General features: G+C 43.4%; 1 protein-coding gene across 1 annotated transcript; it reads right to left on the bottom strand.

Annotated features, from left to right (window-relative positions):
- On the bottom strand, positions 1–27711 carry kcnk9 (potassium channel, subfamily K, member 9). The gene is made up of 2 exons (XM_084032457.1): positions 27097–27711; positions 1–946 (listed from the first exon to the last, which is right to left on the bottom strand). The coding sequence occupies exons 1-2, from the start codon at positions 27695–27697 to the stop codon at positions 63–65; spliced, it is 1485 nt and encodes a 494-aa protein (XP_083888583.1). The 5' UTR covers positions 27698–27711; the 3' UTR covers positions 1–62.

The following is a 27711-nucleotide window of genomic DNA, read 5'->3' as shown; positions in this document are numbered from 1 at the left end:
CAGCATTGGAAATGTTTGACCTTGTGTATAAAAGATGGAAACTCCGGAGTGTTGTCACGGGTTTAGATGGATTTCCGTCTCCTCATGAGCTGGTGATTGTCTGTGAAGCTGTGGAGGCCCGGAGACACCGAGCTGATGGGCGAAGGGAAGAAGCTGTTTTTCAAGGTGCTGGGCGAGATCTCCTCGATCCGGTAGGAAACCGAGTGAAAGTACTGATTGGGGTTCAGCTGCGAGCTGAACGAGTTCTGATGGGAGAAGGCACAGCCGAGGCCTCCCATCCCGCCGCCGGAGCTGCCGAAGTCATGCGAGTGGTAGCGCATGCAGGAGCACACCGACTGCAGGTCGGTCACCTCGGGCCGGTACGGCTCGCGCCGCCGCCGGCCCCGCTGCAGTGACTCGTCCTGGATGTGGATGATCATGCTGTTCCGGTTGCCGGCGAGCGAGGCCCGCTCCTCGGCGTCCCGCCGCTCGTCCTCGCTGTTCATAGTCAGGAAGCGGAGCACCACCAGGTTGAGGAAGGCCCCGATGACCGTCAGGCCCACCAGGATGTACATGAAGCTAAAGGCCACATACAGGGGCTTCTTCTGGAGGGCCCGGTTCTTCTGGAGGGCCACAAAGTCCCCGAAGCCTATCGTGGTTAACGTGATGAAGCAGTAATAATAAGACTGGAAGAAGCTCCAGTCCTCGTAGTGGGAGAAGGCGGCGGCGCCGATGCACAGCGTGCCGATGCAGGAGAAGAACCCGACAGTCACCATGTTCTCCATCGACACGTCGGTGATGCTCATGCCGCAGCACTTCTTGATGCGCTTCAGGAGGTACTTGACGAAAGTGTTCATCCTCTCGCCCAGACTTTGAAACATGACAAGAGTCAAAGGGATTCCCAGGACGGCATAAAACATGCAAAAGGCCTTCCCGGCGTCGGTCCCCGGAGCTGCGTGCCCATAACCTGGAAAGAGAGCAGACAAACAGCAGAAATTAGTGATGCAGAAAAGGCTTTTTGGCGCTACCCGCCACTCATAAAAGCCTCGGATCAGCTTTTGTTTACAAACATGACCGAGCAAGAAATCTCCCTAAGAGTCCGGCGAGCGCTGCCAGAAAGGGGATATCGAATCGGTTGCACACCACAGAAATGTGTCTGCTCATTAATCTAATTTGGGGATCAAAGATTATGGCGGGTGGGTCGTCCAATTAGCCAGAAGTTTCGGCGAGCTAGAAGAGTTTCGGGGAGGGATCGGAAAGGAGTCTTGGGGAGAGCCAATGAAGCTTTTAGCTTAATTATACTTTATCTTTAGAACCAGAAAAAAAGTGCTGACTCACGCACAAGCAGAGTTTTGCAAACAAACCCGTGGGACTAACAATAGGATTCATTCACTATAGAAGATTTAATTTGGGGAATGCATTATAAATGAATTTATGTGCTTTGCTGGAGATTACAGCATGAATGAAGCCAAATGCTCCTGAAGTGTGTCGTATTGATTATCGCCCCTCCACCACAGCCCATAACTGTGAGTATTAAATATGGAAACCAAGGCCAAGAAACGCCCACCGTCAGCTGGCATGCGTAGCACTTCAACATCTGCCTCCCAAACTGAGACATCACATTTTTGGTTTATAGCTTCTATTCATTTATTTAATATATATATCCTGAGCAAGTTTTGAGGTTTTGCACTATCAAATATTGATTCTGTGTTTTCCCATATGGCTCTCCACCCACTCGAGCAAGCGTTTAGTTCTGAACGTTTAGCTGTATTATTTGCACCAGCAACTGTTTGCATGTACAAAGTGTGTTATTAGCCCGAGATCAGTGGAATTAAAGAAGCGTTTACTTTACCAGGACTGTGATAAGCACACGAATTAACAAGGTTAGAAAGTTTGGTTAAAGCATTTGATTTATTTGTTGGATCATAAATTCAGTTCACTTTCTTTAAAATTGAAAAAGTGTCAGAGTTCAAAATCCAAGGTTTTTTATTGATCCATGGCAATAATTAAGACGATATATATTTAATAAATGATTACAATATGTGTTAAATATATAATACATAGGGGTATTATTGATTAAATATGTAAAAACAATTACTATTCATTATATACTTTAAAAAAATGTGTTATTTTGTATTAAATATATATCGTCTTAATAAAACATAACAATATTATATATTAACTCTCACCGTTGTATAGGATTTTATCGTGAACATTTTTGAGATTCTGTCTAATTGCTGGTGGTGGAACTCCGTGTGTGGGTTCTAGATTAAACCCTTGTAATATGAAAGGGTTCTTAGTGGAACTCCCTGTGTGGGTTCTAGATTAAACCCTTATAATAGTAAAGGGTTCTTAGTGGAACTCCCTGTGTGGGTTCTAGATTAAACCCTTATAATATGAAGGGGTTCTTAGTGGAACTCCCTGTGTGGGTTCTAGATTAAACCCTTATAATATGAAAGGGTTCTTAGTGGAACTCCCTGTGTGGGTTCTAGATTAAACCCTTATAATATGAAAGGGTTCTTAGTGGAACTCCGTGTGTGGGTTCTAGATTAAACCCTTATAATATGAAAGGGTTCTTAGTGGAACTCCCTGTGTGGGTTCTATATTAAACCCTTATAATATGAAAGGGTTCTTAGTGGAACTCCGTGTGTGGGTTCTAGATTAAACCCTTATAATATGAAAGGGTTCTTAGTGGAACTCCCTGTGTGGGTTCTAGATTAAACCCTTATAATAGTAAAGGGTTCTTAGTGGAACTCCCTGTGTGGGTTCTAGATTAAACCCTTATAATATGAAAGGGTTCTTAGTGGAACTCCCTGTGTGGGTTCTAGATTAAACCCTTATAATATGAAAGGGTTCTTAGTGGAACTCCCTGTGTGGGTTCTAGATTAAACCCTTATAATATGAAAGGGTTCTTAGTGGAACTCCCTGTGTGGGTTCTAGATTAAACCCTTATAATAGTAAAGGGTTCTTAGTGGAACTCCCTGTGTGGGTTCTAGATTAAACCCTTATAATATGAAAGGGTTCTTAGTGGAACTGCCTGTGTGGGTTCTAGATTAAACCCTTATAATATGAAAGGGTTCTTAGTGGAACTCCCTGTGTGGGTTCTAGATTAAACCCTTATAATATGAAAGGGTTCTTAGTGGAACTCCCTGTGTGGGTTCTAGATGAAACCCTTGAAATACTGCGCTTTATATGACCACTGTTATCACGTGACTGAAATTCCATCATTAGGTGATGGCAACAGAGCTCAATTTACTCATTAAGTAAAAAAATAAAAACAATAGTGCTGCTTAGACGCAAACATAGCACCGTGGTGGATCATGTACAAGTATTTCACATGTTTTGACAAGTTCTTAAAATGAACGAGAGCAAGTGAGCTGCCAGAATAAAATCTAAAAAAAACACCGTGGCATGCTCTGGAAAAGAAACAGGCACCAGGAAGGGAAAGTGTATTATATTTAAATGCAGTAAAAACATGCAGAATCGCTGGTCGGGACCTTGAAGTTTGAGGTCTGCTCAGGAAGCGGAAGGATCAGCTGCAGGTCAGCAGCAGCTCACTGTGTCACTGATGCATGCTGACTGCAGATCAGCTGAGAGAACTCCTCAACATGAGCAGCGTTGTGCACATTATTCACACTCTCTCACACACACACACACACACACACACACACACACACACACACACATACACACACACACACACTCACACACACACACACACTCACGCACACACACACACACACACACACACACACACACACACACACACACACTCACACACACACACACACACACACACACACACACACACACACAAAGGCAGCATGAACATCCTTGTTAAAAATATCTAAACACTCACATTCCCACTGCTCTCTCTCTCTCTCACAACACAGAAAGGCTATTAATGGGAATGTGCTATAATTGAGCCAAATATGATGCAAATCGTTAACTAGTGGCTTCACTGATGATGTTAGCAAATCTCTGGCTCTTCCACAGATTTTGTTCTATTTCATGCTGGAGGAAGAAATATTTAAGGACCTCCACATACGGCTCGTGAGAAAAGCAATTTGGGTCCAAAGCAAACATCGTGTGCAAAATGCAGCAAAACCATAATTGTGGCATCCCAAAAGTGTTAGTCAACTCTAATTACATCTCGGGACAGATTTGTATTCTACACCAGCCATCTGTCTTCTTCTTCTTCTTCCCCTCCGTGCTCAAAAATGAGAAAATTAATTGATATTGAATCTGATTGCTTGAATTTGTTCTCATGCAGTAATTAGGACGTAATGAATTTACAGCAGCGGCGGAGAAATTACAATTTTTCATTTGATTTGTGTAGACAGATTACCATGAATCTCCTCTTTCTTACACTCAAAGACTATTTCTGTCCATTAGATTTGCCCTCTTTTTAAGTTTAAAACTCAACAGATGAGCGCCCGAGTGTCCGGAAGTTAACGGTTGATAGCATTGTGCTAATGCTAACGCAGGAAGCATTATGTCAAAAGGGTTTTTAAAAAAGGCAATCGTGCCCACAGAGATGTCGCATCATGTTTCAGGTTTCAGCTTCAACGTTCATTAGTGTCCAAGGCAATATACACGGGATGATTAACGGGGATTTACTGGGCTCAGCCAGATGATCTGGAGATCTACGGAGGCAGATATTAACTCATACAAGCTATCGTCCTTTGATATTTTCATTTCAGATTATGTCCACTGTGGATTTATCAAAGACAAATAACAAGATGAGTTCATAAAAGTTCTTTTTTTCTGTCTGTTCTAATGCTTTCACAACAACTACGGCCTGTTTTATAGAACAAAACCACATCTGTTTGCACGTCCAAATAACGCAAACACAGGACTTTCATCCAGGTGACAGCCGTTCGTGTCCCGTGCAAATATTAAACGTAAACCTTGACATTTTGCATCAGTATGTTACATCAAATTGTTTCAGTTTTTCCTCCATAACGACGTCCTAAATGTGCTGCTTGTTGTTTGCTCTACTTTTTGCTAAGTTTTGGGCTCCACCTTCAACCTGTTGCTGTATTACATGTAGAGGAACATCACTGTGAATATCGAGAGGATTTTTAAAAGTTTGCTTGTTCACCATACGTCACATGACTGGTGGTTAACTTCCTGTGAAGACCCTTTTTTTGAAAGGACACACACAAACAATGATTGCTCTGCCCTAAATGAGTAAAAGATGAAAAAAGATATCTCGGAGTATAATTTAACGTATGATTTTTCTCCGAGCCAGTCTCCTAAAGTATTTCTTTGATGTCGTTGATGGGATGAGTGTTTCTGTTCAGCGGCGGCGCTGCACTGTGTAATCTGTTTGTCCTGTTATAATGACTCTATTATCTGCCGTTGTCGTGGGAACAGACATATCTGCTCCGCCACACCGAGCCCCGCCATGCTCAGGTGCTTTTGTGCTCAGTGTGTGCACAGGTGAACGCATGTGTTGGGCTCAGCGTGCACCGCAGGGCAAAGAGACTCGCACTCTTTTTAATGAATGATAAAAGCAAAGAAGAAAAGGCCCGCTCACTCAAATATTACATCATATCTGGGGGGATGGAGGGGTTTGAGTTGTGGACGTCGGTGCCGAGCAGAAGAAGAAGAAGACGTGTGACGATGTTTCCGATCTACTTTCTCTCCCGCCAGCTGCAGGAGGCGAGATTTGTTTTGCAGAAACACGCCAGCCTTATCAGCGAGAAGCACAAAGTGTGTCTGTAACAGAGACGCACTCCGCAATCCGCTAATTGAGATGCTGTGAATTTTTTCCCAGATCACAATCTGATGTGGAGAAAGCTCACAAAGACAACTTTGAGATATTTGCCTCTGAAACAGAAATCCTCCTGGGCCCCAGTAGGTGCATCTTAGACTGTAAAGCAGGTTGGATTATAATAAACCATGCAACAACTGATTTCTTTAATACATTTAGTACGAGTAAGTAACATTTGGACTGCTGAGTTTAGCACCCCCGAGTTCCTGGTGTGAAGCTTTTAACAGTAAACTTGAAAGCTAAGTGTTTCTCATTGGTAACGTGGTAGCAACTGAGCAACCTGTCAATCACCAGGTAGCCCCGCCCCTAAAGCATCCCCTGCTTTCTGGTCTGGTGGACTCTAAATGGACCATACTGTACTAAATGAACATCATGCTGGATTGAAGAAGACTTGAAACTAGAGATTGAGACCATAAACTCATGTTTACAATGTTTACTGAGATAATACATCAAGAGAGAAGTAGGACCATTTTCTCATAGACTTCTATACAACCAGAGAGGAGTCGCCCCCTGGTGGCCAGCAGAGAGAAGTAGGACCATTTTCTCATAGACTTCTATACAACCAGAGAGGAGTCGCCCCCTGGTGGCCAGCAGAAAGAAGTAGGACCATTTTCTCATAGACTTCTATACAACCAGAGAGGAGTCGCCCCCTGGTGGCCAGCAGAGAGAAGTAGGACCATTTTCTCATAGACTTCTATACAACCAGAGAGGAGTCGCCCCCTGGTGGCCAGCAGAGAGAAGTAGGACCATTTTCTCATAGACTTCTATACAACCAGAGAGGAGTCGCCCCCTGGTGGCCAGCAGAGAGAAGTAGGACCATTTTCTCATAGACTTCTATACAACCAGAGAGGAGTCGCCCCCTGGTGGCCAGCAGAGAGAAAGCAAGTACGAAAAAAAAGACACACCAAAGAGAAATGCCCACAGCCGTATTCATAAACTTTAAACGAGTCGTCCAGGACGTCTTTAAGGCTGTGATGTCACAACTCTGTGTAGGTGAGAAAAATAAAGTGTTTTTTTGAACATTAAAGCATTAAAACGTGTTCTAGTAGAAACAGTACGAGCCAGATGAGAGCACAATATGTCTCCTTTAGAAGAATGGCACTTCAGGTCAGTGAAGTTCAGACGTTTCTCTCCCAGAAAATTTCAATTTGAACATTTTCTGTTTCACCGCACATCTGTTGAGTCATCTTTAAATGTTTGAACAACCCGGAGTGGGAAGTGAGGTAGTACGTCTGCACAGACGGTGCCTCATCACAATATTGTTTTAAGTTATTGGGAATAGGAAGAGCTCGACACACACAACCTCCAGCTATACGCCAAAACAAGACTGAAGTCTACAATCGCGGCAGAAGCTCATGGATGAAAATGTACAGATAAATGTCGTCAGATCCACCCGTCGCTCCTCCGCATACCAAATATGGTCACTTCACTCCATTGGTTACCAAAGATCCAAGATGGTGACAGCCAAAATGCCAAACATCAGGCTTCAGAACTGTAATGCAGAAACTGATGAGCGTCGTCATGACGACTACGTCCAAACGATACATAAAACCTACTGGCAAAAACAGATTTTCATAACGTCTTTCAAACAAACATGCAGGGTTTTTCAGTTCAATCTATAATTAAATAAATGTATCACACTCCCTTTGCTCTCCAGTCATATCCAAAGTGCCTCTAATGTTTGACACTTTTATGAATATACCAAACGCGGCTCTCATCATAAACGGCATGACTCAACCTTTGTTTGGCTCCGAGCCACTCTACTATGACTTATTTTGAATGTCTGCCCACACCCACGATGAGCTCCATAGGTCTCTGCGAGTGAGTCATTGTTTCTCAAACTCTAAAATTGACACAGCTGGCAGGTCTAAACCCAATTATTATATCATTCTATTATTATGCAAGGAAAATATCATTTTTCCTGTACAAAAAAAAGGAACATCTCACGGTGATGGCTTGATAAATTAACCGAAAAGCGCTACATGTTGAATACAGACGGGAAGATCAAGCTGCCTCTAATCACTGAACATTAATCCTTTGAGGACTAAAATCCAGAAACATGATCCACATTAAATATTCACAACAATAAAAGAGAGGTAATCAAAGTTTTCGTTTTGGTTATTTAGAGGAAGAAAAACACAGTTTAAGAGAAAGCAATCTACCCGATTGTCTGAGAGCTGATGGTGCTTGGTTCTGATTGGTGCACAGCAATCTGTGACATCACATTTCCCTCAATTAGATGGCAGTCAGCTCTTCCCCAGTTTGGAGAAACAGACATTCCAGAAGAGAAGCAAAGAAGTGTACTTCTGTGGTCCTTTTCAGGGTATGCCATATATTTTCTAATATTTTTCGGCGGGGAGGTTTCGGTAGATGAAATAGCTTTTGCCGTTGCCCTGCATTGTACCTCATTGTATTGAGAGTATGAATAACTCATGTGGAATATAGTTTATAATATTCATAGTGAATTAAAAGTAGAAACTTAGTTGCTTAACATTTGATCCTCTAAAAATATGATTTTGTCAAATAACACAGTTGGGGATCGGCTACCTTCCTTCTGGTTTTCATTTTCACACGTTGTCTATAATCTATAATCATCCATTATTCATACCACTATCACTCATTAGTACCCGCACACACACACACACACACACGCACACCGGGGTAGTTACTCCACGAGTGTCGAGCAGTCCTTTAAACCGACGCCTTTCGGCTTGTTTGATCCGCGGGTTAATCGGCCTCGTGTTACTGCGGCCGGCCTCGCTGGCATTAATTGTTGATCGGCCGTGTCGTTTTAATGAAGGTCAAGCAGAGCAGGGAGCTCGGAGGTGAGAACACCTTGTTCAGCTCTCTGCCTGTGTCTCCACTACGTCACCGACCAGAGCTTAATGTGTCTGGGAAGTGGGAGCACCATGGTTACCTGCTACAAGGCAGGGGACCTTTCGCTATCAGGTGCTTTCTCTTTCCTTTTTTAAAACACCAATCCCACTTTGTTACGGTGCCATAATGGTTATGGTGTTTCGGCTTCATTTATTGTTAGGGGGGGGCAATATCAGAGATGCCTGCCAGCAGCTTAGAAAGATCACATTTACATTTTAAGTGTTTTTTCTGCTGCTCTTATCCAGATACAATCGAGTGTGAGATCACATCGAGTCACATCGGAAACAACGTAGGAATAGATTCCCCTTAAAGCCGTCATCCAACATAGTCTCATAAACACAGTGTTGTTGTTTCTTGGGACCACCTCATTCAACCCAATCATAACTCAGTTTTCTATTTAATGGCCGGCTGCTCGGGAAGTGGGGCCACAAACAGTACAAGAAAGAAACAAACTCAATTAATAGATAATAATAATAATGCTTTCATGTTCTCACAACTCACATTGAAGCTTTGGACAAACCAAGCAACTAGCATCTCACCAGGAGATGCAACTTTCTCACGGCAACTAGCTGCCAGCTCCAACGAAACACTGACTGTGCTGAAAACACTGAACTTCCTTCATGAAGTCCAAAACTATTTTTCACACCAATAGTTTAGATCTCAAGATCTCATGGGTGTTTTAATGAATATTACTAGTATTTACGGCTAAATGTGAACTTAAACAGCCAAACTTTAACGGCATGCAAATGTCTAAAAACTGCTAATTTCTAAACAAAATACAAGGTAACTAAAAACAATGAGACAGTTGTCTCTTTACACAACCAGCAGCAACAATAGAAGTAATTTGTAGTTTCGGTCAACCCGATAAATTCTAATAATTACTTTCCTTTCAACTCTGCTTTGGTCTCCACCAGCTCCTGAGAGAGAAGTATTTTTAGCCGCCATTAGACTCAGCTACGTTGATTAGTTGCTAACTTTTTGTCTTAATGGAAAGGAGGTTGGGAACAGAGAGACAAAAATGATAAAGTTGTGGGACGTAAAATGAAAACAGTGAGCTGAAAGATGCTAAAACGGGAGTGTAGGTTTTAGATTTGGAAAAACAGTGGTAGCTAAAAGAAACCAATATTTGCTGTTGGTACTAAGATAGAAATGCTTTTTCTATCTTCCTGTAAAACTACCTCACTATCTCCATCCATACAGAACAACTAATGTGACACTTCAAGAGGACATATATCAGGTAAATGGCTCCATCTGGGTTTTCTCCTTTTCATTCAATTTGGGATTTTCTGGCCCCAGTTTCTAATAAATGTAACAACATGTCGACTTCCAAGGTTCAAAACATATTCATATGCCTGTTGGTGACAAATGTATGTATTAGGGTGGTATGATCTCACATTGCCTGCATCCTTATTTACACACTTCCTGTAAGGTGCTACAGTTAAATCACTGCACATATAAGGGTCCTGCACCCGCAATTAAACAGGCAAATAAACCCGGGAGGGTTTCTGTATGTGGAGGGGACATTTTGTCCATGTTTCGCCAAGCGGGAAATGTGAAGCTGCATCACAGAGTCAACGTACTAGACAGACAGCTTCAAATATGCCACCCCTCGGTTGTCTGTTTGCTCTGGAGACACTCTTTTTTTTCTTCTTGGAGAGACGAGCTAGACAGCGAACAAAAGGGAGCCTGAGCTCGGAGCCGGTAATCCTCGGCCTGTGGGGTTCGGGTGATGCAGCTGCTTCAGAGAATCTCACATTCCTTAAATCTTGAGTATACAGCCAACGCATGCTAGGTATGTAATCCATCCCATGATTAAGTCCTGTTGTGTCTATCCTGACTGTAATTCTCTCAATGACATTTACTCTATGAATGGTTGCTCTTCTCGTGAGCGGGCGCCTCGATGAATCAGTGATAGCGAAACAAGCGACCCCCGGCGGCTTTAAAGAACAGAAGGAGCTCGGGATTGTAGAGACAGCAGGGTGCAGTTTTCGGACACAATCCTCTGTTTATTCCTATTTAAATGCATCAGTAATCACTTTTGAGCAATGATTACATTATCTGTTATAAAAGACAATTTGTAAATGATTCCAACGTCATGGACGACCCTGTATTAACGATCTAGATGTTTTATATCAGCTAATATTTACTGAACTTCCCTTGAGTGACGAGGAGCGGGAGTTACTTCATCAGTGTTTCCTCCACTATAATTGTACAGGCCTGGCAGACCGCCGGCCAAGAGAAATCTACTCCTTAATGCCAACAAGAACAACAAATATCCATCCAGTGTTTCCACTATATTCACTGCAGCACCGCCTCGAGTCTCTGGTTCGTTCACACGACTGTAAAAACAGCAGGGACGTCTAAAAGTCCAAGACAAAGAACCTCCAGGAAACACTGGATACTACACACTTGAAGTATTCATTCATAGTCTTTCTGCAGCTGTGATGACGATAGCAACAGCCATATGCATCATATACAATGAGCCTTCTAGTCAAGGGTTTCTGGTCCAGGTCGGCCTGAACTCGTACAACGGCTACATTATGGCTCACACTGCTGTTAATATTTCATATTTTGGGGTCTGTAGTTCTGTAGAAAGATGACATTACAAAAAAAACATCCAACCATTTTTCCTCAGAACAAAATTCAGTTATCAATTGAATTATTTATCGAGTTCTTGGTTATTCCCCTCGTAATAATGAGTCGAGCCCATAAACTTGACAACTTCGTTATATGAGCTACCGTCGTTATAATATTCTACTCTGAGTTTCCTGAATGGACACATATGCTGCAGGATAAAGAGATAATCGAGTATCACAGTATTAGTATTTCCTCCTCCATCGGGGAGATTATTAAGGTAAATAGGGTTTTTTTGACGACTGAAATTCACTCCTACAACTCTGGATCTATCGCATACTTTCACAAAGGGGACTCAGAGGCCTCCCCATCGCCTGAAAACTACTAATCAACCATGAGTCACCCAGCACCTTATCAGATAGTCATGGTAGCACCCTGTCTTCAGACTTCTGTTGTGTTTTTCTTCATCTCCCAGAGCAACAGCAGGGGGGGAGATGAGTATTAACAAAGGTGACTCACATTTCTGCCACCTTCAAGGCAAATCGTAATTCCACATTTCAGTTTGAAAGGACGTTTCTCTAATTGTCTCCTTTTTAAAAGCACGCTGGGAGCCGTCTTTGAAGTCTGTTTGTGATGTCGTACGTGACGAGCCGGGAGGAGTTCACTACGAGACGTTGATATCTCACCACGCGATTAGTTTCTGGATGGACGTCCATCGTCTTTTGATAATTAAAGGTTGAGGAGGTGATTCAATTCAGAAACACTTTCCGTTATATTACTTGAAATCCTCTTAACATACGGATAGAAATGAATAAATGAAATGCTCTGACAATAAAAAACAATTAAAATGTCATCTGTGGCCGTGGAAGAACTGTAAAAACAAAAAAGTCAGTCCGGAGAAAATGATTGGACAGCCTGTCAATACTTACTTCCTGGTTGCTTTGATGCTTTGCATTCAGATGTCTGAATGAAGGGGGCGGGACTTCTTCCAAATTACCTACTCTGCCTTTAAGGCCACATAAGTTGATATTTTAACAACAACAAAAAAAGCTGCGTTATCGAGCAAAAAAAACTGTATCCTTTAGTAAAATAAAATTTGCTGTTTGCAGTTTTGATCGCAGAATAATTGAGCGTCACTTTCAACATCCAGGTAATTAGCGTATTTTCAAGTTTGCTGAGAGTAAACGGCACTTTAGGAACAATATGCAGATCCGCAGAGAAGAAAATATTCTTCATTATTCTCCCAAAATATTAAGGTGTGTGTGCAGCTGACTATAATACATGTGCATTTCTTTGTTTAACCTCCATAAAAAAGGTGTTTTTGGATGTTCCGCCTCCTTCCAGATCTCAGGAATTACTTTGGTGAGTACAATCTTGAAGTACAATCAGTACTAATACAGTTTTAAGTTATACTTTCGTTGACCTGGGTGGTTTCTGGACTTGGTATAGTCCACAACACTCCATCCGCTCTCCTATTAGCAAAAACGCATTACCTTCTTAAAAGACATTCAGCCGCCGGATCAACTCGGGCAAAAAGCAATCAAACGAGAAAAAAAAGCTATTTCCAGAAACAGCAACTCCAACTTTGAAGTTATTTCACCAATAAACAGTCAAGGGAAATGTCAATGGCTTGTCAATAACTTAAAGGCCAGTAATTAGTGCTGTGCAGACGGGGCTTTACTCATTCTTTAGCTGACAATTATGGTCTGGAGTCGTATGGATTTCTGCTTCATCATTGGAGAGCATGTTACACCAACACAGCTTGTGCCTGGTTTAACAGCTCGAAACTCAATTTGTGGTTATTTCTCCGCCACAGAAACACTTCGACATATCAGTGTCCTCCGATGTAACTCACCAAGACACAGCATTTTAAAAACCAAAGGCTTTTGCGTAAAAATGGAAGATAAATAGCGTTAATTATGCAGGAAGGAATTAGCCTTTTAACGTCGTTAGAGTACAGACAAAAGTACAGCAGATATGGAGCAACATCAGCACTCATTTGGAGAGTTTTCTGGCCACCTGATGGAGTTCAATATTCACTCTGGCTTGTTTGTCCACCGACTCCTGAGGGAAATATGTCTCATTAGCTGCTAAATGCTCCACTAAGGTCACCAGCTATTTGCCAAATGTGTCCGTCTGCTGTTTCCTGCCGAGCCGCTGTACAGCGGAGGTTTTAAAGCTTTTTCACTGACTTCACTGACCTGGAAATTGCCAAAAAAAATAAAAAAAATGCTCTGTAAAGCTGAGGGAACCTGCAGAGTCAGGTGAAATTCACACATCGACTGACCTCTTTCAACTCGTGTTCCATTATTATTTTACAGAAATGTTGATTATAGCTGCTTTGGGACTAAATGGAGTTGAACCAGAAATCCCTGAGCCGTCAGACACGGAGCGCCAAAAAGCTTGTAATCGTTGCAAAACATTTTAACAAGAACTCATGATTGCATTGATGATTATCTGGTCATTATCTCCACTGGATGTAAGCCTGGGGGAGATCATGTGCATCTTTCTGTCCGTCCACGTCTTATCTCACAAACTACTGGACCCATCAGAGCAATATTTTCTGAAAACAACAGCTATTTTATTGTCTGTTTGATGCCATCATTGATGACTGACTCCTCATTAATCTCAACCGGCCAGGAGGCGCTGTAAGTGATCAACATTTGGATCGCTAGCAAAAAGGTGTATCTGGCAATTGGCTTGGCTAAAACAACCACACCGGGCTTTCACCTAACTCCTCAATTCATCTGACCATGAGAGTCTTTAGTGTCAGAAGTCACTGAAGTCATCTCTTATTGTATTTATTTGTTTTAATAAGTAGGTGTTTTTAATCCATTCATGTCCATATTGTCTTTTTTATTGTTATTTGGGGGGCCTGATGTACTTCTGGACCTCTAGTCCCACATCTCTTTACATTTGTTAAGTGTTTTTATGCTATTGCAAGAAAAAAAAGAAATTAAAAGAATAATAATGCTCCACCCCAGGGTGTGTTTTGTTCCTTTCCAGCTCTGTTGAAAGAGACACAAAACTCCCTAAATTAGCTTCAGGCCAGATTAGTTGCAGTGTTATCTTCTACCAGAACACACGGACTAGAGAATCAGCTCATAATCTCCTGTGCTCTTCCTATAAAATGTCAATTAAAGTTGTGCAGTAGAACATTACACCGAGCGCTGTACAGCTGCTGCAGCCCAGCGTGGTCGTCACAACCCTCCCCGATGCTGCAATTACAACCATTTTCTCCTACATTTAAAAGGCAGTTGCATCCTGCAGCCGGCTCCCGGCTGTCCCAGGTGTCACTCCATATCCCCCCGTTAGGCCTCCACTAATGAAGCTCATTGCGCCCGGCTTCGGGAAATACGGTCATTGAGTGCTGCTAAGCAACAGGCAACACTCCCGATCTTCACCTCCCCGGAGAAACTGACACCACTTGGCCCGGCGTTCCCCGCTGCAGGCTTGAAACAGGGATGTTTGCTGTAGTCAGAAGGTCGTGTCAAACTGATATTTCGTTTTTTTAGTAAGACAAAGACATGTGACGTCCCAGCAGGTCTGTGATGGCGTTCAGCTGGACAGTCTTCACTAATGGCCTCTCAAGGCTGAACACTAGAAAAAAGCAGGACAGAACCTCACTTTTCCTTCAGTTTTTCTACCAGTTACTTTTCATTCTGCAGCGGATCAGCAGTTCTAATCCGCATGCAACGACTTGAAACTAATTGAGCTTTTGTATTTACATAAATCATCATACGTAGCGTGATTACTGTTCACCAACCGAACACCTGCGTGCATAATGTTTCTCACACGAGGGAGCCGTCGCAAAAACAAAACACACATATCGTGTTTCAGGATAACAGATACGCTGCAGGTCGGATTCCTTTCATTTACCAGGAGCTAACGATCATACAGTCAGGAGGCAACAATGGCAACATGATCATGAGGAGGCAACGTCAACATGATCATGAGGAGGCAACCAACGTCAACATGATCATGAGGAGGCAACGTCAACATGATCATGAGGAGGCAACGTCAACATGATCATGAGGAGGCAACCAATGTCAACACGATCATGAGGAGACAACCAACATCAACATGATCATGAGGAGGCAACCAACATCAACATGATCATGAGGAGGCAACCAATGTCAACACGATCATGAGGAGGCAACAACGTCAACATGATCATGAGGAGGCAACGTCAACATGATCATGAGGAGGCAACCAACATCAACATGATCATGAGGAGGCAACAACGTCAACATGATCATGAGGAGGCAACCAATGTCAACACGATCATGAGGAGACAACCAACATCAACATGATCATGAGGAGGCAACGTCAACATGATCATGAGGAGGCAACCACAACATGATCATGAGGAGGCAACCAACGTCAACATGATCATGAGGAGGCAACCAACGTCAACATGATCAAGAGGAGGCAACGTCAACATGATCATGAGGAGGCAACCACAACATGATCATGAGGAGGCAACCACAACATGATCATGAGGAGGCAACCAACGTCAACATGATCATGAGGAGGCAATGTCAACATGATCATGAGGAGGCAACGTCAACATGATCATGAGGAGGCAACAACGTCAACATGATCATGAGGAGGCAATGTCAACATGATCATGAGGAGGCAACGTCAACATGATCATGAGGAGGCAACCAATGGCAACATGATCATGAGGAGGCAACAACGTCAACATGATCATGAGGAGGCAACAATGGCAACATGATCATGAGGAGGCAACAACGTCAACATGATCATGAGGAGGCAACAACGTCACATTATCATGAGGAGGCAACCAACGTCAACATGATCATGAGGAGGCAACGTCAACATGATCATGAGGAGGCAACCAACGTCAACATGATCATGAGGAGGCAACGTCAACATGATCATGAGGAGGCAACGTCAACATGATCATGAGGAGGCAACCAATGTCAACACGATCATGAGGAGACAACCAACATCAACATGATCATGAGGAGGCAACCAACATCAACATGATCATGAGGAGGCAACCAATGTCAACACGATCATGAGGAGGCAACAACGTCAACATGATCATGAGGAGGCAACGTCAACATGATCATGAGGAGGCAACCAACATCAACATGATCATGAGGAGGCAACCAATGTCAACACGATCATGAGGAGACAACCAACATCAACATGATCATGAGGAGGCAACGTCAACATGATCATGAGGAGGCAACCACAACATGATCATGAGGAGGCAACCAACGTCAACATGATCATGAGGAGGCAACCAACGTCAACATGATCAAGAGGAGGCAACGTCAACATGATCATGAGGAGGCAACCACAACATGATCATGAGGAGGCAACCACAACATGATCATGAGGAGGCAACCAACGTCAACATGATCATGAGGAGGCAATGTCAACATGATCATGAGGAGGCAACGTCAACATGATCATGAGGAGGCAACAACGTCAACATGATCATGAGGAGGCAATGTCAACATGATCATGAGGAGGCAACGTCAACATGATCATGAGGAGGCAACCAATGGCAACATGATCATGAGGAGGCAACAACGTCAACATGATCATGAGGAGGCAACAATGGCAACATGATCATGAGGAGGCAACAACGTCAACATGATCATGAGGAGGCAACAACGTCACATTATCATGAGGAGGCAACCAACGTCAACATGATCATGAGGAGGCAACCAACGTCAACATGATCAAGAGGAGGCAACGTCAACATGATCATGAGGAGGCAACCAACGTCAACATGATCATGAGGAGGCAATGTCAACATGATCATGAGGAGGCAACAATGTCAACATGATCATGAGGAGGCAACGTCAACATGATCATGAGGAGGCAACGTCAACATGATCATGAGGAGGCAACCAATGGCAACATGATCATGAGGAGGCAACAATGGCAACATGATCATGAGGAGGCAACAATGGCAACATGATCATGAGGAGGCAACAACGTCAACATGATCATGAGGAGGCAACAACGTCAACATTATCATGAGGAGGCAACCAACGTCAACATGATCATGAGGAGGCAACCAATCTCAACATGATCATGAGGAGGCAACGTCAACATGATCATGAGGAGGCAACCAATGTCAACATGATCATGAGGAGGCAACAATGGCAACATGATCATGAGGAGGCAACCAACATCAACATGCAGTCCACCCTGTGACAATCACACCCCTCGTACCGCCACTTTACCGGTTCCTCTTGTTGTTCTATAAATGTAATTCTACCGTCGCTGTGCTTTCACACCGTACCCCCCCCCCCCCCCCCCCTCCTGCAGAGGAACCACATTTAGTATCAGAGACACGACTCAAAACGCCAGCGGACCACACACTGCACAGAAGCCCGCCGCCGACGCTGATTTCCTGCTGTTCTGTGGCAGTAAGTCATACAGGAGAGCACACAGTCCCACTCCTTCTGCAGAGGGATGGAGTGGTGGTGGGGGGGGGGGCGTGGGAGTGCATTACAGCGCCGGGCTAAAGAGGGAAGATGATTGTCAGGGTCCAGCAGGACAGGATTAACAGCGGGTGGTAGCGATGGAGTAGCGATCTTGTACTACGACTCTACCCACTGATATTATGATATTATATAAAAATATATTTGCAGCATGTACTGGTTCGTTAAGGTTATGTTATGAAATGTAAATGTCTCTGAGAATACAACTACCAGCCACTATCAGCAAACAAGCAATGAGTCCGCCTCTCATTCCATTCACACTCCCCATCAGGGTCATTTCTTTGCTGCCAAACACTACGAGTTACAGTGGTGTAAGTACCCACAATGCAACGCTGGGAAGTGTGTTTGTTAACAACGTAATGATTGTCTAACTTTAACTTCTTCTGTCTTCCTCAGATCTTAGCGTCGTCTGCTTCCACCCGTGATGCTCAGTGGTTTAATTATTAAAATGTAAGTTACGGATGAAAACGATGTTAAAATAATGAAAAGATTAGAAAAGTATTTGTGGTTCATAAAAAAACAAATGTAATCTGGGAGAAAATCCCTCGAGGCACAGTTGACAGAATGGTTTGGTTTAATGGGAGCATCATTTTTAGGAGACGGGGCTGCAAAAACACAATAATCACAGAGGAATGTTGGGGAATGAAAAAGTATTTAAAACATTTACAGGGCAAAGATATATGAAGTAGTTAGATTATGTAAAAATACAATGTTATTTAACCTCATAAATACAGAGTCATTCTAAACTTATTATCAAACATTTCAGACATAAATTCAAATGTCTTACAGTGCAAATATATAATCATATCTGAGTTCAAACGTTCTTCTTTCTCGCGTCTCATATACAGCGTAACATAACTTAGCATGCATGCTATACGATTCCATATGAATATTTCAAGGGAGAAGCTGCATTAATATGTTTGTATAATTAATAAGCAGCGGGGTGTCCTTCATGTTATTTTTAATTTTCATGAAAAGTCATGAGACATGCGTGTGGAATATTAAGGATGGTGCCAGGAAGGTAAAGGTGCGCTTGTTTTATTCATTGCTAAGTGTGTTAGCGCCGGTGAAGCATCGATGCTATTCTGGTCTTGATTTTCCAGAGCTGCGTTCGTCATCGTGTAACAGGAGAATTAAAACGTGCTGAAAAAATACAGATTTTCCAAACCAAACTTTTTGGTCCAGCACCAATCAAAAAAAAAAAAAAAAAAACACTCAACAATGATGTCTTTTCCAGAAGTCAAAACAATTATGATTTTTTTTTTTTAGATCTCTCCGGATGATATCTTCAAAGCTATAAACGTTTTAAATTTTGGATTTTTGTGTGAACTATGCCTTTAAATACACCCCAACAAACACTTCCTCCTCTACCTCTTCATTCATTCTACCTCATTTCTTCCTCGGTGTGCGGCCAACATAAAGCTTTAATCTTGAATAAAACCACCTGAAAGGAATACTTTGCAATAAGAAAGGAGGATATTGCATTGAACGTCAGGCTGTTGTAATAAATGATGGATTATAGCGGACAGTTTAGATGATTACTTTTTCTATTCAGCTTTGATTTTTGAAGTTCTGTTTAAAACCGTCAGACTTCTGTTCTCTCGATCGTTGCAATTAACGTGATGAGTTTAAAAAAAAAAAGAGTTCTCCCAGAAATCTGCGGAAATATCACCCAATTTGTATCAGTGGAAATATGTGAACGTCGTCTGGTTCATCCTCTGGGAACCACGAATGTACATCTTATATGTATATCATTCATACTATATTTTAGTCCGGGCCGAGATCCTGGACTGTAGATGCAAAGATATCATTTGACTTTTTTGTCTTGAGTGCAGGTGCATCCTACATTTCCCACAATGCACCGTGGCATCATCTTTAGACCCTTCATTTATCTTGTCTTTCGTACCCTGCTCTTATGTAACAAAACGGAGATAATCCCTCATGATGTCATTAGAGAAACGACTGATGACATCATCAGAGTCGTAAACTGAGTACCCCTTTAAAATGAAGACGGTTGGACAAACATTTTTTATTATAATCTCACGTCACTTTCTTTGGGATTAAGCCGCGGGTATAAACTGCGTTTGACAAGCCGAGAGCTTTTTTTTTTTTTTTTTTAAAGAGCAGCCGTCTCCAGAGCCGGCGACTTCCACGGAGAGCACGAGCGCCACAGGAAGCACATTTCCATCGATCCGTGTGGAGACCTCCATCAGGCTCCCAGCAGGACGCCGCAGCAAAGTGAAAATGATCCGCTGACAACAAAGTGCAACTGTGGCTGAAGGCCTGAAATCATTTCTCAATGAGCAGCAGTCAGAAACTATTAACAACTTTGTTTTCCAGGAGAAAAAAGGGGCGAGAGAGGCTTCGCTTGCCAAGCAGCAGCTTCTGATTTACAGCTCAGAGCTGATCTCACAAATTGGGGGAAATGGAAGTGAAATCTCAAGCGAGCAAACCTCACTAAACACTTGGGCGACGCTCCATTAATCATTGATGGATTCAGATCTCCGTCGTCCAGGTAATGTAACACCGGTGTCGAGGGATAACAACACAAGAATCTTCACTTTGGTTTTAATGTTCCTTCACTACAATACAGGAATTAAACTGCAACCTCTAAAACTACAGATGCATTACATAATGATAACTACGGTTATTAAAGCCTCACAGGATTCGGCCTCCTGGTGAATATATGGAACATCCACACAAATATAAAGGGTTCTAATTTGATTTATTATCTCAGTAAACATCGTAAACACCAGTTTATAGTCTCAACAACAGCATGATGTTCCTTTAGTTAATTATGGTCCCATTTAGAGTCAATAAGACCATAAATCAGGGAGGCGCTTTAGGGGCGGGGACCTTTTGATTGACACGTCGTTACCATGGCAACGTCTGGTTCACCATCTTACATTTGCTAATGAGGACAAGAGGCTGATGGGAAATTTGATAATTACATTTAAAAAAACTACTGGACACGTTTGAATTGTGATTTCTGTAACTTTCATGGAAATCTTGACTTGAAAATGAAAATTAACCCCATGGTGGTGCTAGAGGGAACGTGGGTGGTATCCATCCTCTGGGGACCATCAACAGGTTCCTCCAGGACGAGGAGCAGCTGGAGAACGTCAACAGGCTCCTCCAGGAGACGGAGAACATCAACAGGCTCCTCCAGGAGACGGAGAACATCAACAGGTTCCTCCAGGAGATGGAGAACGTCAACAGGTTCCTCCAGGAGACGGAGAACATCAACAGGTTCCTCCAGGACGAGGAGCAGCTGGAGAACATCAACAGGTTCCTCCAGGAGATGAGGAGCTGGAGAACGTCAACAGGTTCCTCCAGGAGACTGAGAACGTCAACAGGTTCCTCCAGGACGAGGAGCAGCTGGAGAACATCAACAGGTTCCTCCAGGAGATGAGGAGCTGGAGAACGTCAACAGGTTCCTCCAGGAGACGGAGAACATCAACAGGTTCCTCCAGGACGAGGAGCAGCTGGAGAACATCAACAGGTTCCTCCAGGAGATGAGGAGCTGGAGAACGTCAACAGGTTCCTCCAGGAGACGGAGAACATCAACAGGTTCCTCCAGGAGATGGAGAACGTCAACAGGTTCCTCCAGGAGACGAGGAGCGACGAGGAAAACGGCTCTCATGTAAAATCACTTCACACGTCCAGCTCTTCAATCAGGCAAGATGCAACCCACCGGACACACACACACACACACTCACACACACTCTCACACTCGACAATCAGCGTATATGTACTTCACGTCTGCAGGCCTCCACCTATCAAGACTAAAGTGTGCATCATCATCATCATCATCATCATCATCCTGAGGACGGCAGCTTGTGTGGAGAATCAGAGGAATGCTGTCTGTCTGTCTGTCTGTCTGTCTGTCTGTCTGTCTGTCATCGTTTCCTTAAAAACACTCAGCCTGGCTGTACACATGGAAACGTTTATTTATTTTGTATAATTTTGTATAATAATAATAACGATATTAAAATCTGGAGGGTTAAAACAATACTACATTATTTATTAAACACCTATGCTTTAATGACTTGCATACGGACGTATAATGTATTTGTATACATGTAACCCCATGTGATCAAAGCCTTTTTCATCCTCCAACAAGTCCTCCAAATTATTATTATTATTATTATGATGATTATTAAAGCGTGTCTGGCCTCAGTCACACCTCTACTGTCTATCTACTCTCTAAACACACACATGTTGATGTTTCCAGACATTTAGCAGAGATGACTCTTTCACCTTTTAAGCTGCCTCTCGTCTCCCGGCAACATGAGGGCCTCCACATGTGAGAAAGCACACACACACACACACACACACACACACACACACACACAGACACACACACAGACACAGACACACACAGACACACACACACACACACACACACACACACACACACACACACACACACACACACAGACACACACACACACACACACACACACACACAGACACACACAGACACACACACACACACACACACACACACAGACACACAGACACACACACACACACACACACTGCTGTATTCCTCTGTGAGGAGATGTGTGGCCTCTGATGCATGAAGCCTAAGATTTCATCCTGCAGCGACTATGATTACCAGAACTCGGGCTTCCACAGGTGGAGAGAAACACATGGATGTGGTAGAAACTCACGGTGAAGCGGGGAACAGCTGGCCGAGCCGCGTCATCGAACACACCACCATGATTTACGGGTTTCAAAACGCCACGACTCAACAAAACCCAGAAAAATCACATGATCAGAAACATGCTGAACACAAGACAAGACTGGACTAGTAGTATCACGTTGTTGTGGTTGTTATAGTAGTAGTAGTAGTAATAGAATAGTAGTAGTAGTAGCAGCAGTAGTAGTAGTAATAGTAGTAGTAGTATGCCTGTATTTGGATCCTAAATATAACTGTGGAAACTATAAACATTAGTTTCTTTTATTTATTTACTTTCGTATTATTGTTACAAAATGTAATTCCATGGTAATCATCTACTACTTCTACTACTACTACTACAGCTACTACCAGTACTACTACAGCTACTACCAGTACTATTACTACTGCTGCTAGTACTATTACTACAGCTGCCATAGATGATACTACTACTAGCCTACATTTAATGCTACTACTACAGTATGACAACTACTGCGACTAAAACTTCTAAAACTACTGCAACCACTGCTATTATTATTATTATTACTACTACTGCTGCTACTACCAGTACTATTACTACTACAGCCATAGACAATACTACTAATACTAGCCTATGTTTAATGCTACTACTACAGTACTACAAGTACTATTACTACAACTGCTGCTACTAAACTTCTATACTACTACTACTGCAACCACTGCTATTGGTATTACTTCTACTGCTGCTACCAGTACTATTAATACTGCTGCTAGTACTATTACTACTGCAGCCATAGACAATACTACCAAGACTAGCCTGTTTAGTTCTACTGCTACAGTACTACAAGTACTGTTACTACAACTGCTGCTACTAAAACTTCTAAAACTACTGCAACTACTGCCACCACTGCTATGAGTATTACTTCTACTGCTGCTACCAGTACTATATAACTACTGCTACTACGTCCAGTAAAGCTACCAGTACTATATAACTACTGCTACTACTTCCAGTAAAGCTACCAGTACTACATAACTACTGCTACTACGTCCAGTAGAGCTACCAGTACTATATAACTACTGCTACTACGTCCAGTAAAGCTACCAGTACTATATAACTACTGCTACTACGTCCAGTAGAGCTACCAGTACTATATAACTACTGCTACTACCAGTACTATATAACTACTGCTACAACGTCCAGTAGAGCTACCAGTACTATATAACTACTGCTACTACGTCCAGTAGAGCTACCAGTACTATATAACTACTGCTACTACGTCCAGTAAAGCTACCAGTACTATATAACTACTGCTACTACGTCCAGTAGAGCTACCAGTACTATATAACTACTGCTACTACCAGTACTATATAACTACTGCTACTACTTCCAGTAAAGCTACCAGTACTACATAACTACTGCTACTACGTCCAGTAGAGCTACCAGTACTACATAACTACTGCTACTACGTCCAGTAGAGCTACCAGTACTACATAACTACTGCTACTACGTCCAGTAGAGCTACCAGTACTACATAACTACTGCTACTACGTCCAGTAGAGCTACCAGTACTACATAACTACTGCTACTACGTCCAGTAGAGCTACCAGTACTACATAACTACTGCTACAACGTCCAGTAGAGCTACCAGCTGTATTTCTCCTGGTGTTTATTGTGATTTATTCTGCTCACCACATATTTTTATCATTTAAAGTTTCCTCTCGGCTCACTGTCAAATTGTTTTCTTATCTCTGCGACAGAGTTTCATTTTTTTTTATTCACTTTTTTTAGCCGATGGAATAATTACTTGAACATCTATTGATGGAGTGCAGAAGTATAAATACAGTTTCATTCCTCCTAAAAGGGAAACGTCCCTGAGAGGCATTAACAGGTGAGAGTATGAAGGCCATGAATCTCACGCTGTCGGCCGAGCCGTATATTTGAGTACGTTCTTCCAATCATTGAGTGAATTCATCAAAGCAGAGCCGCCGCCGTCTGAAGACACGGATGGCCGGGTCAAACGCCGCCTGCAAATAATTCTTAGCTATGGATTTATCCTGCCAGATGGAATGAAATGGGACTGCCTTATGATCTCTGGATGGACGGGCAAAAAAAAGAAATATCAAACTGACATCAGGACACTTTCCTGTGATTGTGTGCAGAAGGAGTTCCATCTGTCCCACACGGAGAGTAATAACACTGAAGATATCGGACCAGCGGGAACACAGCTTCATCTAATGCTGCTGCTGTTGCCCTTTTCTGACCATTCTTAGCTTTTCTATCAAAGTGAAAGTCTGTTTTCTCCCATATGAAGTGTTGATCATGTCATAGAGGAGGCCTGTACTAGGAAATATAAACAAAATCCCATGAAAAGTCCCAAAATCAGTCAATACTTCCTGACTTCCCACCCTGTGTTTTGCCCTCAGCCCCAAACTCCTTGGTGCTTATTAAGGTTTTATTTTATCCGTTGTTTTTTTGTTTTGTTTCTTATGTATTTTTCTTTTCCTTTCTATAATAATTTATATGCTATTATTCCATCATCCTGCCCTGTGGACTACAGCTGCAAAATAGCAATTTACTACAACCTGGAATCATCTTTTCTTGTAGATGAATGTCTTATTGTGCATTGTTCCTGTCTTCAAATAAATAAATCACAATAGGTACTTGTTTTTAAGATTTGACTATGTTTTCCTTAACCAGCTGGGTATTGTAGTTTATTAAAAATTGTACATTTTCTGGGGGCTCTATCAATAAACTGCATATTTATTCTAATGATGTCACACTTTCTGATGAATGGAGATGCAGAAATAGTCTAAATTCCTTGTATTTGGCCAGTAAATGTGATTCTATGACACAGAGGAGGAGATCCAGTCTTTGTTGTAGAATCAGTAAGTGGTTGCTTTATGGTCTCTTCATGAGGTTTGGTTATAGAATAAAGATCTTCAGACGTTTCCTTTAATAGAAAATCAGATTACATGAGATTTTCTGAGGAGATTTAATTAGAAACACGATAGCAGCAGCAGCTCGGTCCGCGGGGAGCCTGCATGGGGGGGTCGCTTTGAGCAAGGCACCCAACCCAACGCATTGCTCCAGGGGGCGCCATACTATGGTTGACCCCCGCCGTGACCCCTCTTTCCCCCCCCAGTTCTGATCCATATGATAATATCTCACAGGTTTATGCATTAAGCTATAAAATAACCAACCGATGTTCCAACTTTACTCATTTGGTGAGCTTATAATTACAATTAGCTAAATGCATTCACTGAGACGGGAACATAATATGCTCATATCATAATGACGCCGCTCCACTGAAAGTTTAATATCACCTCATTTTCACAACTTTAGAATTTTGTATTTTCTAATCAGCAAAGAATAATAATAATCCGGGTCCTTTCCAACTTTAACAGCTTGAATCCAAACATGCAGGAAAATGTTTGTTTTTATAACTGTTCATCAGACTAGGATGCTGCAGACCAGCCTCCTGTTTCCTACAGAGGACACAGTGAATGTAACCACTTCACAGGAGATGAATATTACAATGGCTCTCGTTGCTGTAGCCTAGAAACAACAGCCGCTCCGCCTTCACTGGTACAGTCGAGCCTTTTAAGTGTTGCCTGGCAAACTGGAGAACAGGCCCGGTGCATTAGTCCCCCCCCCCCCCCCCCCCCATAGAAAGTCTTCATCTCGACTAACACCATCTGACTTCAATAATGGAGAAAGCGCTTCCCTGTGACCTCTGCGGGGAAAAAGGGAAGTTCATTCTCAAACGTCTTGCCACTGAATGTGAACGGAGTCGACGCAAAGGTCGAGCTTCATTCAGTTGAACTCCAACTAAAAAGCTTCATTCGGGGTTTTTTTTATGGGGATTAAAAATTCAGAAGAACAAAAAAAAAGGGGGGGGGGGGGGGGGGGGGGACGTGGTTTGTTTGTGGGGCGTAAACAGAGAGGAGGTCGCCCCTCCTCCGCTGCTTGAAATACATCTGTGTGACGCAAATGCATCATCGCAATTCGCGTCGAAACTGATGTAATACATCTCCTTTTAGGGGGGGGGGTCATAGAGCCCCCCCATGTATGTGTGACCCTTGGCCGTAATGTACATCTACACCCAGGAAGAGACACTAAAACAGGCATTAAATGCCATAAAAGTGAACCGGGATCAGTAGACTTGCTGAACTCTCGGGGAGCTGTCCTTTCAGCACCACCGCGCCGCGGCATCATCTCCTCCCCGCAGCTGAGCGCTCCTCGTCGGGCCCCCTTCCTCAGCCTCCCCGCCGGCTTCGGGACTCTAAACTCGGCCCTAACACTCGTCACACACCCGCGAGCTGCATCTCAGTGACGCAACGTCAAAAGTTGCACCGGCGGAGATGATATGTGTGCGTGTTCTCTAAACAGTCCTCCGAGAGCGCTACGTCATCCTTAAGACGTTCTTATGTCAAGAGTATGAATCCAAATATCATCACCGGAGCTCCATCCTCAGCAACTCGACTACTGCAACGTGTTGCTTTAAAAAAAACTTTATCCAGCTGCAGCAGCAGCAGCAGCAGCGACGGACCGTCAACATGTGCTTTCACGTATAATTGCCTCGGAAATGTAATTGTCCTCATAATAAACATCGTCCTGTTGCGCAACAGTGATACTCCGCCGACACTGAGAGGCACCTGTGATATAATGGGGGGGAGGGGGGGTCACACTGGTTATACTGGATTTAGAGATGGACTCTAAAGAGCATGAAACTTACCGATGGTGGTTATAACCGTGATGGCAAAGTAAAATGACCCCGCGAATTTCCACTGCACGCCGGCTCTGTGGGGCTCTGCCTCCATGATGATGGTCTCCAGCTTGCGGTAATCATCCTCGCTGATGTTATATTTCCCCTGGAGACGCTTCTCCTCGGCTTCCAGCTGCTCCTTCTCCCGCATCTCGAAGTCGGACTCCAGGGCGTCGAAGACGGCGGCCCCGACGAGCAGGTACGTGAACGTGCAAATGATCAGGGACAGGGTCCGCACGTTTTGCCGCTTCATGGCCAACAGGAACCGGCGACCGAGGGGCTCATGTCCCCTCGGATTCCCCGGGAAGGCGCAGCAAGCGCGGGGAAAGCCGTGCGGACAGCGCCTGGAGGCGGAGGCGCAGAAAGGTGCGCTCCGGTGACGGTGACCGCGGCGGATGCAGCGGTGGTAATCCCCCACCTTGTGGTGATCCCGGTGACAGACCCCCAGATCCTGCTCCTGGTTCGCGGAGAGACACAAAAGACTGCTGGATCGCCTGGACCAGGAGCCCTGCAGCCGAAAGACCCTGCGCAAGACCTGCCCAAACCAAGTCCTCCCGGTGCGCAGTGCCATCAACAAGCTGCTCC

The sequence above is a fragment of the Eutrigla gurnardus genome (assembly GCF_963514095.1).
Source record: "Eutrigla gurnardus genome assembly, chromosome: 17".
NCBI classification, from domain to species: domain Eukaryota; kingdom Metazoa; phylum Chordata; class Actinopteri; order Perciformes; family Triglidae; genus Eutrigla; species Eutrigla gurnardus.
The sequence above is the reverse complement of the archived record's forward strand: the minus strand, read 5'-3'. Positions and strand labels throughout refer to the sequence as shown.

Coding starts and splice junctions, on each gene's coding strand:
- kcnk9 (XM_084032457.1), bottom strand. CDS start 27,697: ATGGCACTGCGCACCGGGAGGACTTGGTTTGGGCAGGTCTTGCGCAGG. Junction 947..27,096: donor CACGGTTATAACCACCATCG/GTAAGTTTCATG, acceptor CTCTCTTTCCAG/GTTATGGGCACGCAGCTCCG.